The sequence below is a fragment of the Myotis davidii genome, unplaced genomic scaffold (assembly GCF_000327345.1).
Source record: "Myotis davidii unplaced genomic scaffold, ASM32734v1 scaffold238, whole genome shotgun sequence".
NCBI classification, from domain to species: domain Eukaryota; kingdom Metazoa; phylum Chordata; class Mammalia; order Chiroptera; family Vespertilionidae; genus Myotis; species Myotis davidii.
In genome coordinates, this window is record NW_006293779.1 from 9,239,470 (window position 1) to 9,254,030 (window position 14,561).

The 14,561-nt window shown below is 40.3% G+C and overlaps 1 protein-coding gene across 1 annotated transcript in view; it reads left to right on the forward strand.

Moving 5' to 3' along the window:
• Positions 1-14,051, forward strand: part of APOB (apolipoprotein B) — a 38,694-nt gene extending 24,643 nt beyond the window's left edge. The window contains exons 25-30 of the mRNA XM_015566436.1: positions 330-466; positions 1,962-2,335; positions 2,851-10,398; positions 11,051-11,165; positions 11,268-11,448; positions 12,335-14,051. Of these exons, the coding sequence (XP_015421922.1) occupies positions 330-466; positions 1,962-2,335; positions 2,851-10,398; positions 11,051-11,165; positions 11,268-11,448; positions 12,335-13,804 (9,825 nt within the window). The 3' untranslated portion in view covers positions 13,805-14,051. The remainder of the gene's footprint in view (positions 1-329; positions 467-1,961; positions 2,336-2,850; positions 10,399-11,050; positions 11,166-11,267; positions 11,449-12,334) is intronic.
• Positions 14,052-14,561: the final 510 nt, after the last annotated feature.

Sequence of the window (14,561 nt, forward strand, 5' to 3'; positions counted from 1 at the left end):
GAGCCCCCCCCCCCCCCGCCTCACTCGCATTACCCAAGGCTGTAGATGATAAGTACAAAACGAATATACTAGTAAACAGAAAAGTTTGCCAAGACCAAAGGAAGCGTCAGGACACTGGCTAGGAGTCTTACTATGTTGTGTGTTCCTTTAATAAAATACAGAAAGTGATCCATGACAAGAATTTATAAATTTCTATAATTTATTTTTTAACTTTCAGTGCATCATCCTGTTTAGTGATTGATCTGTCAAATATGGATTATCACCTAATGTTAATTGCACTTTGAGGCGTTTCTATGCTCACTGCTCTGAAAATGTCTATTATGTTGTAGGCAACAAACACGTGGTTTCAGAAAGCATTCGCAAGTCTTCCTTATACCCAGAATGTGCAAGAATACCTAAAACAGTTGAACCTCCAGAAGATGGTACTGCCAGAGTTCCACATTCCAGAGAACCTCTTCTTGAAAAGGTATAAAAAAAAAAACCAGAAAATTTTCTTTTTCCATTTTTTAAATTATTTTTCTTTATTTTAAATATATTTTTATTGATTTCAGAGAGAAAGGGAGGAGAGAGAGAGACATAAACATCAATGATGAGAGAGAATCATTAATCTGCCACCTCTTGCATGCCTCCTACCAGGGACTGAGTCCGCAACCTGGGCATGTGCCCTTAACCAGAATCAAACCTGGGATCCTTCAGTCCACAGGCCAATGCTCTATCCACTGAGCCAAACCAGCTAGGGCCATTTTTTATTATTGACAGTACTACAGACGTCTCCCTTTATCTCTCTTAGCCTCCCCCCATCCCCAGCTCCTGTCCTACCCTAGGCCTTTACCACACTATTGTCTGTATCTATGGGTTATGCATGTATGCATATAAGTTCTTTGGTTAATCTCTTCCCATCCTCCTCCCCCTCTGATATCTGTCAGTTTGTTCCATGCTTCTATACCTCTGGACCTATTTTGTTCCTCCATTTATTTTGTTCATTCAATTCCACATATAAGTGAGATCATGTGATACTTGTCATTGACTGGTTATTTCACTTGGCATAATACTCTCCAGGTCCCTCCAAGCTGTCCCAAAGGTTAAAAGATCCTTCTTTCTTTTTTTTTTATAGCCACATAGGATTCCATTGTGTAAATGTATCACAGCTTTTTAATCCACTCATCTATTGATGGGCACTTGGACTGTTTCCAGATCTTAGCTATTTATTGTAAATACAAAAATTTCTTGAACCACACAAAGTAAATGGAAGATTTTACTTAGCATGCTTTAGACTCTAATTCATATTTTTAAGGAAAATAATTTAAGCACTTTAAGGAGATTAATAACTGAAGCATCAACACTATGGCATTTTTGCATTATTAAACATGAGGTCAGAATGTGAATGCCAATCCAGTCAGAAAGAAGCTTAGCAATCGTTGAGGATTCTAGTACTTTCACCCTAATATATTTTATTCACTACAACCTGAACTTGAAAGCCATTCAGTTTTCCTCCATTAAAAGTGAATTCCCCCTTTGTTCAGGATCAGGATATACTCATAATTGGTTGACTGTGAAGAATTCAGGAGTGTCTAGCAGAATTGCTGACTATAAGTTTGCCGTTGAGCTCGGAAGGGAAGGAGCAGTCACTGAACACTGAGCAGAGGCAGCATTCCGAGAGAGTATTTCACTTTAGCAATATGGCTTCATCCTCATGGGGAAGTCAGATTCTCAATTTCTTGGGCCACCTTTATATTTACGGAAATGCATGTAATGCTTTGCTTTATTTCATGGAAATAAAATTAAAAATCTGAGTATGAGCTGTATAGGCAGTAGTCTTTCCTAGATCGACTCTTCTCTGTATGATCTCCAGGGTTAAGAAAACAAAGGGCCTGTGTCACATGGGCCTTTCCATAGTGCGTGGCTGAGCTGCAGAGTTCTTGATGTCTGATTGTGGACATTATCTTTGTTCTTTATTTCAGTGATGGCCGGGTCAAATATACCTTCAACAAGAACAGTGTGAAAATTGAGATTCCTTTGCCTTTGGGTGGCAAATCCTCCAAAGATCTAAAGATGTTAGAGACTATTCGGACACCAGTCATTAGCTTGCCATTTTTGGGATTCTACCAGCCTCCTCAAGAGTTCCAACTCCCCAGTTTTACCATTCCCAAGTTGTATGAACTGCGGGTGCCTCACTTGGGTGTTCTTGACCTCTCCACAAATATCTACAGCAACTTGTACAACTGGTCCGCCTCCTACACTGGTGGCAACACCAGCACAGACCACTTTACCCTTCAGGCTCGGTACCACATGAAGGCTGACTCTGCGGTTGACCTGCTGTCCTACAGTGTACAAGGTGGGTCATACTTGGGTAGAGGGTGCACAGGGATAATTCATTGCAGGTTCTGATGGGATAGCCTCCTACAGGGAGAAAAAGACTTAGGCTTTTTACAAATATTTTTCTTGTTACTTAGATGTCTATTCAATTATTCATTCATTTATTCAACCAGTAAAAATAGCTATTAAACATATAAAATATACTAAGTAGTCTACTAGGCAGTAACAGAGAAAACAGGTAGACTGGCGATTAAAATTCACTGTAAGAGGTACTATGATAGGGTATCATGTATAAGAATAAGGTACAGAGGAAGCACTTAATAACGAAACCCAGCAATGTCGTTAGTGGTCAGGGAAGTCTTCCTGTGGGAATACTTATTGCTATCAGATTCTATCCTTATAGTAGAGATGGAGGAGACTGTTACACAATTAACCCAGATCAATGGGGTTTTATTATTGAAAGTCTGACAACACAGAAATTGTTCTGGAAATGTATAGCCTAATTTAACCCGTGTGATTTAATTTTTGTGTTAGGTTCTGGAGAAACAACATACGACCACAGGAATACATTCACGTTATCATGCGGTGGATCCCTACACCACAAACTTCTGGATTCGAATGTCAAATTCAGCCATGTAGAAAAGATGGGAAACAATCCAACCTCCAAGGGTTTGCTAACATTCGATGCATCTAGTCCCTGGGGACCACAGATGTCCGCTTCCGTGCACTTGGACTCCAAACAGAAGGAGCACTTGTACATCAAGGAAGTCAAGATGGATGGGCAGTTCAGAGTCTCCTCATTCTATGCTAACGGTGCATATGGCCTGTCTTATGAAAAGGATCCTGCCTCTGGCCAGCGAACCGGAGAGTCCAACCTGAGGTTTAACTCCACCTACCTCCAGGGCACTAATCAGATAATAGGAAGATATGAAGATGGAACATTCTCCCTCACCTCCAGCTCAGATCTGCAAGATGGCATCATTAAAAATACTGCTTCCCTGAAATATGAGAACTATGAGCTGACTGTGAAATCTGACACCAATGGGCAGTATGCGGACTTTACCACTTCTAACAAAGCAGAACTGGCCTTCTCTACACAAAAGGCATCGCTGAGTTCTGTGTATCAGGCTGACTACAAGTCACTGAGGTTCTTCACCCAGCTCTCTGGATCCATGAATTCTCATGGTCTCGAACTAAATGCTGAAGTCTTGGGCACTGACAAAATTAATACTGGTGCTCACAAAGCAACACTAAGGATTGCCCGAGATGGAATGTCTACCAGCGCAACGACTAACTTGAAGTATAGTCCCCTGATGTTGGAGAATGAGCTGAATGCAGGCCTTGGGCTCTCTGGGGCATCTGTGAAATTAACAACAAATGGTCGCTTCAGGGAGCACAATGCAAAATTCAGTCTAGATGGAAAAGCTGCCCTCACGGAGGTGTCACTGGGAAGTGCCTATCAGGCCATGATTCTGGGTGTCGACAGCAAAAATATTTTCAACTTCAAAATTAACCAGGAGGGACTTAAGCTTTCAAATGACATGATGGGCTCCTATGCTGAAATGAAACTCCACCACATACACAGTCTGAACATGGCAGGGTTATCACTAGACTTCTCTTCAAAACTGGACAACATTTATAGCTCCGACAAGTCATATAAGCAAACGTTTAATTTACAACTACAGCCCTATTCTCTTGTAACTACTTTAAACAATGACCTGGAATTCAATGATCTGGATCTGACCAACCATGCGAAATTACGGCTAGAACCCCTGAAGCTGAATGTGGGTGGGAACATAAAAGGAGCCTACCGAAATGATGAAATAAAACACATCTACACCCTTTCTTACGCAGACCTGTCAGCAAGCTATAAAGCAGACACCGTAGCTAAAGTGCAGAACACAGAGTTCAGCCATCGGCTCAGCACAAGCATCGCCGGGCTGGCTTCCACCACTGACATCAGTACAAGCTACAACTCGGACTCACTGCATTTCAGCAATGTTTTCCACTCTGTGATGGCCCCGTTTACAGTGACCGTTGATGTACATACAAACAGCAATGGGAAACTGGTTCTCTGGGGAGAACACACTGGGCAACTGTACAGCAAATTCCTCTTGAAAGCAGAACCTCTGGCCCTAACCTTCTCTCATGATTACAAAGGATCCACCAGTCACCATCTCATGTCCAAAAGGAGCGTCAGCACTGCTCTTGATAACAAAGTCGGCACCCTGCTCACTCCAGCTGAACAGACAGCCACCTGGAAACTTAAGACCGAGGTGAACAAAAATGAATACACCCAGGAGTTTGATGCATACAATACCAAAGACAAAGTCGGTATGGACCTTACTGGGCGCGCCCTGGCTTACCTCACCATGCTAGACTCCCCGATTGAAGTGCCATTTTTGGTCCGAGATCCTGTCAATGTAATCGATGCTTTGGAGATAAAGGATACTATTGACCAGCCCCAGGAATTCACTATGGTTGCTTCTGTAAAATATGACAAGAACCAAGATGTCCACACCATCAACCTCCCATTCTTTAACCTCCTGCCAGAACATTTTGAGAAGAGTCGACTAATAATTATAACTGCATTGGAAGCCATACAGAGTGAATTGAAACATATCGATATTGATGAGTTCGTGATGAAATACAGAGCAGCCTTGGACAAATTCTCAGAGAAAGTTAATGTCCAGCTGAATGAAGTCAACTGGGAGACACAAGTTTCAAGAGCCAAGGAGAAACTGACTGCTTTCATAAAAAATTATGGAATTACAGAAAATGATCTAAAAATGGCACTGGACAATGCCCAAATCAACTTTAATGAAACACTATCTCAACTACAAACATATGTGATACAAGCTGATCAGTATATTAAAGATAATTATGATGTTAAAGCAGCTATTGCTAAGATTATTGATCAAATCATTGAAAAATTGAACATTCTTGATGAACATTATCGTATCCGTGTAACTTTAGTAAAAGTAATCCATTATTTACATTTATTTATTGAAAAAATTGATTTTAACAAAGTGGGAAGTAATACAGTGTCTTGGATTCAAAATGCGACTGATAGGTATCAAATCAAAATCCAGGTACAAGAAAAATTGCAACAGCTCAAGACACAAATTCAGGATTTTGACATCCAGCACCTTGCAGAAACGTTAAAACAACAGATTGAAGCTATTGATGTCAGAGTGCTTTTAGATCAGTTGAGGGCTGCAATTTCATTTCAAAAAATAAAGCAAATGATTGAACATGTCAAAAACTATGTTGGAAAGCTCATTGAAGATTTTGAAGTAACTGAGAAAATCAATGCTTTTAGAACCATGGTTCACAAGCTAATCAATAGGTATAAAATAGAGCAGCACATCCAGATTTTAATAGATAAATCAGTACAGTTGGCCCAAAAATATAAGTTGAAGGAGACTCTTCAGAAGTTGGGCAATGTCTTAAAACAAGTTGGGATAAAAGATCACTTTGAGAAATTGGTTGGGTTTATTGATGATGCTGTTACCCAGCTTAAAGCATTGTCTTTTAAAAATTTCATTGAAGAAGTAAACAGATTCCTTGACATGTTGATAAATAAATTAAGATCATTTGATTACCACCAGTTCATAGATGAGACCAATAACAAAATCCGTGAGGTGACTCAGAAAATCAATGAGGAAATCCAGGCTCTAGAGATTCCACAGAAAGCTAAAGCACTAAAACTGTTTGTGGAGGACATCAAGGCTGCGGTCTCTGTCCATCTGCAAAACCTAAACAGCACCAAAATAACTTTATTCATTGATTGGTTACAGGAGGCTTTAAGGTCACCATCTTTAAATCACATGAAAGCCAAATTCCAGGAGACCCTAGAAGATATACGAGACCAAATGTATCAGATGGACCTTCAACAGAAAGTTCAGCAATACCTGCTCCTAGTAGGCCAAATTTACAACACAACTGTTACTTATATTTCTGACTTGTGGAGTCTTGCTGTTAAGAACCTCACTGATGCTGCAGAACAGTACTCTATGCAAGACTGGGCTGAAAATCTGAAAGCATTGGTAGAACAAGGGTTCATTGTTCCTGAAATCCAAACCATCTTTGTGACCATACCTTCCTTTGAAGTCAGTCTCCGGGCCCTTCAGGAAGCTACGTATCAGACTCCTGAGTTCATAGTTCCCCTGACAGATTTGAAGGTTCCATCAGTTCAGATAAATTTCAAAAAGTTAGAAGATATAAAAGTCCCATCCAGGTTTTCCACACCAGAATTTACTGTCCTCAACACCTTCCACATTCCTTCCTTCACAATTGACTTGGTAGAAATAAAAGCAAAGATCATCAGAATCATTGACCAAATGCTGAACAGTGAACTGCAGTGGCCAGTTCCAGAAGTATACCTGAAGGATCTGATGGACACGGACACCATTCTTGCTAGAATCACTCTGCCAGACTTCCATGTATCAGAAATCACAATTCCAGAATTCGTAATCCCAAAGCTTGACCTTAAAGCTTTTCAAATTCCTGACCTTCACATACCAGAATTCCAGCTTCCCAAAATCTCACAGACAATTGAAGTACCTACTTTTGGCAAGCTGCATAGCGTTTTGAAAATCCAATCTCCCCTTTTCACGTTAGATGCGAATGCTGACATTCACAATGTAACGACATCCGTGAACGAGGCAGAGGTTACGGCTTCCATCACTGCCAAAGGACACTCCAAATTCGAAGTTCTCAAATTTGATCTTCAAGCAAATGCACAACTTTCATACCCTAAGATGAAACCACTTGTTCTGAAGGAATCTGTGAGTTTCTCCAGCAAGTACCTGAACACGGAGCATAAGAGCGAAGTGCTATTTTTTGAAAATACTTTTGAGGGGAAATCAAACACAGTGGCAGGTTTGCAAACAGAAAAAAATACAATGGAGCTTAGTAATGGTGTGCTAATCAAGATAAACAATCAGATTACCCTGGACAGCAACACAAAGTACTTTCACAAATTGAACATCCCCAAATTGGACTTCTCCAGTCAGGCTGACCTACACGATGAAATCAAGACCCTGTGGGACTCTGAAAAGATAGCATGGACTTCTTCTGGGAGAGCATCATGGAAATTGGCCTGCCCCAAATTCTCAGATGAGGGAACACGTGAATCACAAATTAGCTTCACTATGAGAGGACTCCTCACTTCCTTTGAATTTTCTAATAAGATCAATAGCAAACACCTGAGAGTAAACCAAACCTTGGCTTATGAATCTGGCTTTCTCAACCATTATCAATTGGATATCCAGTCACAAGTTGAATCCCAGCATGTGGGCCACAGTATTCTTACTGCTAAAGGCACAGCACAGCTTAGTGAAAGGAAGGTAGAGGTAACTGGCAACCATGACGCTCAATTAAATGGAAAAGTTAGTGGAAATTTGAAAAATTCTCTTTTCTTTTCAGCAATTCCATTTGAGATTACTGCATCCACAAACAATGAAGGAAATCTGAAAGTTATTTTTCCATTAAAATTGACAGGGAAAATAGACTTCCTGAATAATTATGCACTGTTCCTGAGCCCCAGTGCCCAGCAAGCAAGTTGGCAAGCCGGTGCCAGGTTCAATCAGTATAAGTACAATCAAAATTTCTCTGCTGGAAACAATGAGAACAGCACCGACGCCCATATAGGAATAAGTGGAGAAGCCAACCTGGATTTCCTAAACAGTCCTTTAACAATTCCTGAAATGACTCTACCTTATACAGGATTCAAAATTCCCCAGGTGAAAGATTTCTCCTTATGGGAAAAAACAGGCTTGAAGGAATTCTTGAAAACAACAAAGCAATCATTTGATTTAAGTGTAAAGGCTCAGTATAAGAAAAACAAAGACAAACATTCCATCCCAATTCCTTTGGACGTATTTTATGTGTTTATCAATCAGAACATCAATTCCTTCAACAGGCATTTTGAGAAAGTCAGAGGCAAGGCATTAAATCTTTTTACCAAATCCTATAATGAAGCAAAAATTAAGCTTAATAAGTATATGGTTGAAAAATCTCTGAACAAGGAACCCATGACCCTTCAAATTCCTGGATATACTATTCCAGTAGTCAACACTGAACTATCTCCATCCACAGCAAAGATGTGGACATTCGGCTTTGAGATCAACACCCCCAATCTCACCACCCCAGATTCTGGCTTCTATGTGCCCTCCTATGCAATAGTCCTGCCATCTCTAGAGCTGCCAGCCCTTAATGTCCCTAGGAATTTTCTCAAGTTTTCTCTTCCAGAATTGAAGGTATTAAGTATTCCAAACATTTTAATTCCAGCCATGGGCAATATTACCTATGATTTTTCCTTTAAGTCAAGTGTCATTACACTGAATACAAATGTTGGACTTTATAACCAATCAGATATTGTTGCTCACTTCCTTTCTTCCTCCTCTTCAGTTATTGATGCACTGCAGTATAAATTAGAGGGCTCCTCAAGTTTGACAAGGAAAAGAGGGTTGAAGTTAGCCACAGCTTTGTCTCTGAGTAACAAATATGTGGAAGGCAATCATGATAGTACCATTAGCTTAACCAAGAAAACCATGGAAGCTTCAGTGACAACAACAGCAAACGTTCAAATTCCAATTCTGAGGATGAATTTCAAGCAAGAACTGAATGGCAATACCAAGTCAAAACCTACTGTCTCTTCTTCCATTGAATTAAAGTATGATTTCAATTCCACCAAACTGTACTCTACTGCTACAGGGACAGTCAACCACAAATTCAGCTTAGAAAGCCTCACTTCTTACTTTTCCATTGAATTATCTAACAAAGGAGATATCAAGGGTTCAGTCCTTTCACGGGAATATTCAGGAATGATTGCCAGTGAGGTCAGCACTTATTTAAATTCCAAGGGGACTCGGTCTTCAGTGAAGCTGCAAGGGGCTTCCAAAGTTGATAGACTCTGGAACCTTGAAGTAAAAGAAAGCTTTGCTGGAGAAGCCTCTCTCCAACGCATTTATGCCACCTGGGAACACAACACCAAAAACCACGTTCAGCTACTATACCCCTTAACATCTGGAGAGCATTCAGGCAAAGCCACCCTGGAACTCTCCCCATGGAAAATGTCAGCCCTTGCTCAGGTCCATGCAAGTCAGCTCAGTTCCTTCCTTGATCTCAATCACCTTGGTCAGGAAATGTCCCTGAATGTCAACCCTGAGAACCAGAAGGCCAGCTGGAAAGGTGAGGTCCAGGTTCACTCCTTGTCTCTCCAGAATGACGTACAACTCTCCAATGACCAAGACGAAGCACGCCTTGACCTTGCAGGTTCCTTAGACGGGTACCTGAAGTTCCTCGACAGCATTGCCCTACCTGTTTATGACAAGACCTTATGGGAATTCTTTAAGCTGGACGTAACCGCCAGTAAGGAAAGGAAACAGTATTTCCATGCGTCAACAGCCCTTGTATACACCAAAAACCCCAAGGGCTATACTTTCTCTGTCCCTGTGCAAGAATTGGCTGATAAATTTGTTATTCCTGGACTGAGGCTAAATAATCTGAACTCGGTTCTTCTCACACCTACATTCCAAGTCCCATTTACAGATCTCCAGGTTCCATCCTACACACTTGACTTCAGTGAAATTAAGATCTACAAGAAGCTAAGTACTTCACCATTTTCCCTCAATGTACCAGCTCTACCCAAAGTGAAATTCCCTGAAGTTGATGTGTTAACCAAGTATTCTGGACCAGAAGACTCCTCAGTTCCCTTTTTTGAGATAACTGTGCCTGGATTTCAGTTAACTATGCCCCAGTTTACGTACCCAAACAGTGTTTCTGTTGGTGCTACTGTTTTGGATCTAAATGAGATGGCCGGCAAGATTGCAGACTTCAGGTTGCCAAACATCACCGTGCCTGATCAGACTATTGGGATTCCTTCCATTAAGTTCTCTATACCTTCTGGGATTTACATCCCTTCCTTTGGAGCACTGACGGCACGTTTCGGAGTGGCCTCTCCCTTGTATAATGCTACTTGGAATGCTGGCTTGAAAAACAAAGAAGATCATGTTGAAGCATACCTGGATTCCACCTGTAGCTCAATTATACAGTTCCTGGAATATGACCTTAAAGGTAAGGAAATGTCCCGACTCCTCCTATATAAGAATTCTGTAAGTTATATGTTTTCAGTGAGAGTTGTGAATCAATAATGATGTATTTATATATGACTAGAGGCAAATTTAAAAGAAGAGATTCGTCTATACCGACATGTAGCATCCTGTAGAAACCTACTGACATTTAAGAAGGACACATTCAAAGAAAATAGAATTTTCTGTAATGACTTAAGACTGATAATGTCTCCTATTTTTTTTAAATGAGGCTGCATGTTTCAAATGTGTGTGTGTGTGTGTGTGTGTGTGTGTGTGTGTGTGTTTACCATTTGAGTTAAGATAGATTTATCCTGTTTTTCACAGTGAAAATGTCTGTGTACTAGAGGCAAATTTAAAAGAAGAGATTCGTCTATATGTAGCTGTAGCATCCTGTAGAAACCTACTGACATTTAAGAAGGACACATTCAAAAGAAATTTCTGTAATGACTTAAGACTGATAATGTCTCCTATTTTTTTTAAATGAGGCTGCATGTTTCAAATGTGTGTGTGTGTGTGTGTGTGTGTGTGTGTGTGTGTGTTTACCATTTGAGTTAAGATAGATTTATCCTGTTTTTCACAGTGAAAATGTCTGTGTCCTATAGTTATTAATCAAACGAAAAATCTCTCCTTTACAGGTATTGGAACATACAAGATTGAAGATGGCATGTTTGTCTATGAGGCTAAAGGAACATTTACACACCGGGACATCAGCGTGGAATATAAAGAAGATGCCAAATTACAAGAATATCCGTATAGAACTTTTATTGAAACTTAATTCCTTTTTTAGATCATTGTGATTTTTGCCACCTTTGTACCCCTTTCATGATGGCTCATCTGCTTTTCTGCTTGCAGGGACTGGAAAGCAGAGGTCCGCCTGGACATCACCAGCCCCGTATTCACTGATGTCCATATACACTGCCATGCACATGAAAATGTCTTCTACTCAGCAGCCTCTCCAGCCATAGGCACGGTGGCCTTGGACTTGAAATCTGATAATACTACCATAATATACAATTTCTACTACCGCCCTCAGGTGAGTCCCACCTAATGGGGAGTAGAGATTTGGGGCAGATAAATATAATTCAGTACAAAGTGTTTTCTCAGGGCTTTCCCAGATGAGGTGAAACACAGCAATGAGCAGGTTGAACTATTCTCTGGAAATATTACAATGAGTCTTTTATCGATTCTAATTATTAGACATACCTGTGACATCATTTCACCAGTTATTTTACTACTATTGAGCAAATATAGAAAGAGGAGGGTTATGGCTCACCACCTGAGGCATGAGCAAACTGTGCAATATGCTGCATACATTTGCAGACAGTGGCTTCTGGAGAATTTTCAGATGAGATATCCCAGATTGGTCTCATTGTACTTTGCGAGCTCTCCGGGGTCAAGTCAAAGATGCCATTCAATTTCGTAGATGAGAAGAAGCTATGAGATTCTATGACTGAAGTTTGTCATAGGCTTGGAAAAATGAATGGCTCCCAATGCTGATATTCTAGATCTCTGCTGGATGGGCTCTGGACATTAACCTTTTTTGCTACTACTTTTTTTTCTCTGAATTAGTCTTTTCATGTCAGTATAGACGAGTCTCTTTCTCCCCTTTCTCTCCTCCCCTGCTCCTCCTCTGATATTCAGTCCTGGGAAGGCCTTAATGTTAAGTGTTACTGTGTGTAAATGCCATGCATAATTTTATCCTTTCTGAGGTGCGTGATAAAGAGGAATTAACAACAGTAGACTTGTTTACCCATAAGACAAACACATGAACCGACATAAGAAAGATAAATTCCCTTGAGAATGTGAAAGACCCTCTGATCTTTACTTTCAACTGCTAATGAAGTTTTAGTGTAGTATATTATGTAATCAGGATAATTGAAAACATGTTCTTTTTATCCTTTCTTTTTCCCTGGTTTTAGTCATCTCCTGATAAAAACCTCAGCATATTCAAAATTGAGTTTAGGCACCCATACTCTGAATCTAATGAGAAATTTCAGATCAAAGTTAACTGGGAAAAGGAAGCAGTGTCTCAATTGCTCAGTTCTCTAAAAGACAACGTGCCCAAGGCAACAGGGGCCCTTTATAACTATGTCAACAAGTGCCACCAGGAGTACACAGGACTTAATCTGAGAGAGGTCTCTTTAAAACTGAGAAGAGATCTGCAGAACAAAGCTGAGGAGACCTACCAAAGAGCGCTGATTGTGATTGACAAGGTGGACAAGACACTTGAATTCAAGAGGGTGGCCAGAGACGCTGCTAGAACCTACCAGCTGTGGAATGACAAGGTCCAGATTCTGTACCAGGATCTGTTGGACCAGGAAGGCCACATCGATCTCCAGAGACTCCAAAATAAGGTGCTTAACATCCTAATAAATATTACTAGGGAATGCGAAACAATAGTCAGGCACGTGATTGCCTGGTTCATTGATTACCTGCAGCTCACAAGACTCCAGCTCCCAGGAAGAGCCAGCATGAACACTGCAGATGAACTCTCTACTTTGGTCATGAGGGGAGTAGGGAAGATACTGCTGCAGGTACATTCAAATATCCATCATGGGTTAGAAATACTGTTTTCCTATGTCCAAGACCTGATGGAGAAATCCGAATTAATCAAGGACCTAGAGATTAAATTTCCTTTTGATTCAAGAAGTCTTAAACTAACAAATGTAACCTTGGAGTATGGAAAACAGTTGAACTCTTTCTCACAAATGGTCCAAAGGGTATTGAATGCCCTCAAATCAAACAAAACTACAGTAATACTAGGTGATCTTCAGAGATATTTAGAAGGTGTTTTCGAATACATAAGAGAAGAAATTAACTACTTAAAGATGAAGAGACTTACTGTTATCGTTAAGAACATCAAACACGAGATCAAGCTCATCTTCGACAGTTGTATTCAATATGTTTCTCAATTCCTGAAAGAAAACCTAGACCTTGACTTCGGTAAGTTACATGAACTTGTTCAAAACAAATTTCAAGAAGCGCATCAAGAGTTAGAGCAGCTCCATCAGTACATAAAGGCTCTTCGCAAAGAATATCTTGATTTAGGTGTGGTCAGCTGGACACTGAAATATTATGAATTTGAAGAAAAGGTAATCAACCTGGTCAAGAAGTTAGTACATGCCCTTAAGTACTTCCATTCCAAATACATTGTCAATGCTGCTGGCATTGCTTCCCAACTCTCAAGTGAAGCTGAGCAATTAGTGCAGCAAGAAATCCAGAAATATCTTAGCATTCTTGTCGATGCAGATGGAAAAGTGAAAGAGAAGATTGTGGATCTTTTTACCAGCGCTCAGGAAATAATTAAAAGATGGATCGCTGCAATGAAGGAAATCATTTCTGATTACCACCAGCAGTTCAAATATATCCTACAGAATTTTTCAGACTGACTCTTTCATTACTATAAAAAATTCATTGCTGAGTCCCAAAGATTGATTGACCTGTCCATTCAAACATACCACATGTTTCTGATATGTATCACTGGGTTACTAAAAGAGCTGCAATTGATCAGAGTCTATGACTTGAGCCGTTATCTAAAGATTGCTCCAGGAGAATTAACTATCACCTTCTAATTTGTGTAAAGCAACTCTCATTTATTCTTCTACTCCAATTAAGTTTCCATATAGTAGAAAAAAATCAAGCTGTATGCAATGATGTAATTATACGCTGAGCTGGTCCTGGAGCTGACTGTGGGAAGCACGTGGGAACTGGACCTGCACTGACGCTGGTGGCAGGTCTCTGAAGGTCTCTGAACTCTGGGAAACATTTCTTTTTTTGCAAGTTAAAGGAAATCAGTATCTGAATTATTTTGTTAAACTTGGGGGAGGGGAGGGAGTACAAATAAATGAATTCTTTATTATGTATCATCTCTCTCATATGGTTCATTCCTCTTGAAAGCAAAATGAGGGTTTTGATTCACTTGTCTGGTGTTTCAAAACCCCCAGAAGAACACACTGTATTTAGAGCAACAAAGGGAAAAGGGAGAATTTGTGAAAGGAAATATTTTGCCACTTTAACTGATCTCAGGGATTGTATTTGCCAAGTAGGAAGGAAAAGCAATTTGCAAAGTTTGTCACATAATTTGATCCCGAGGAGCATGTCATTTGTCCTCATGTACCCACACCCTTGCTCACCAACCCTCCGCCT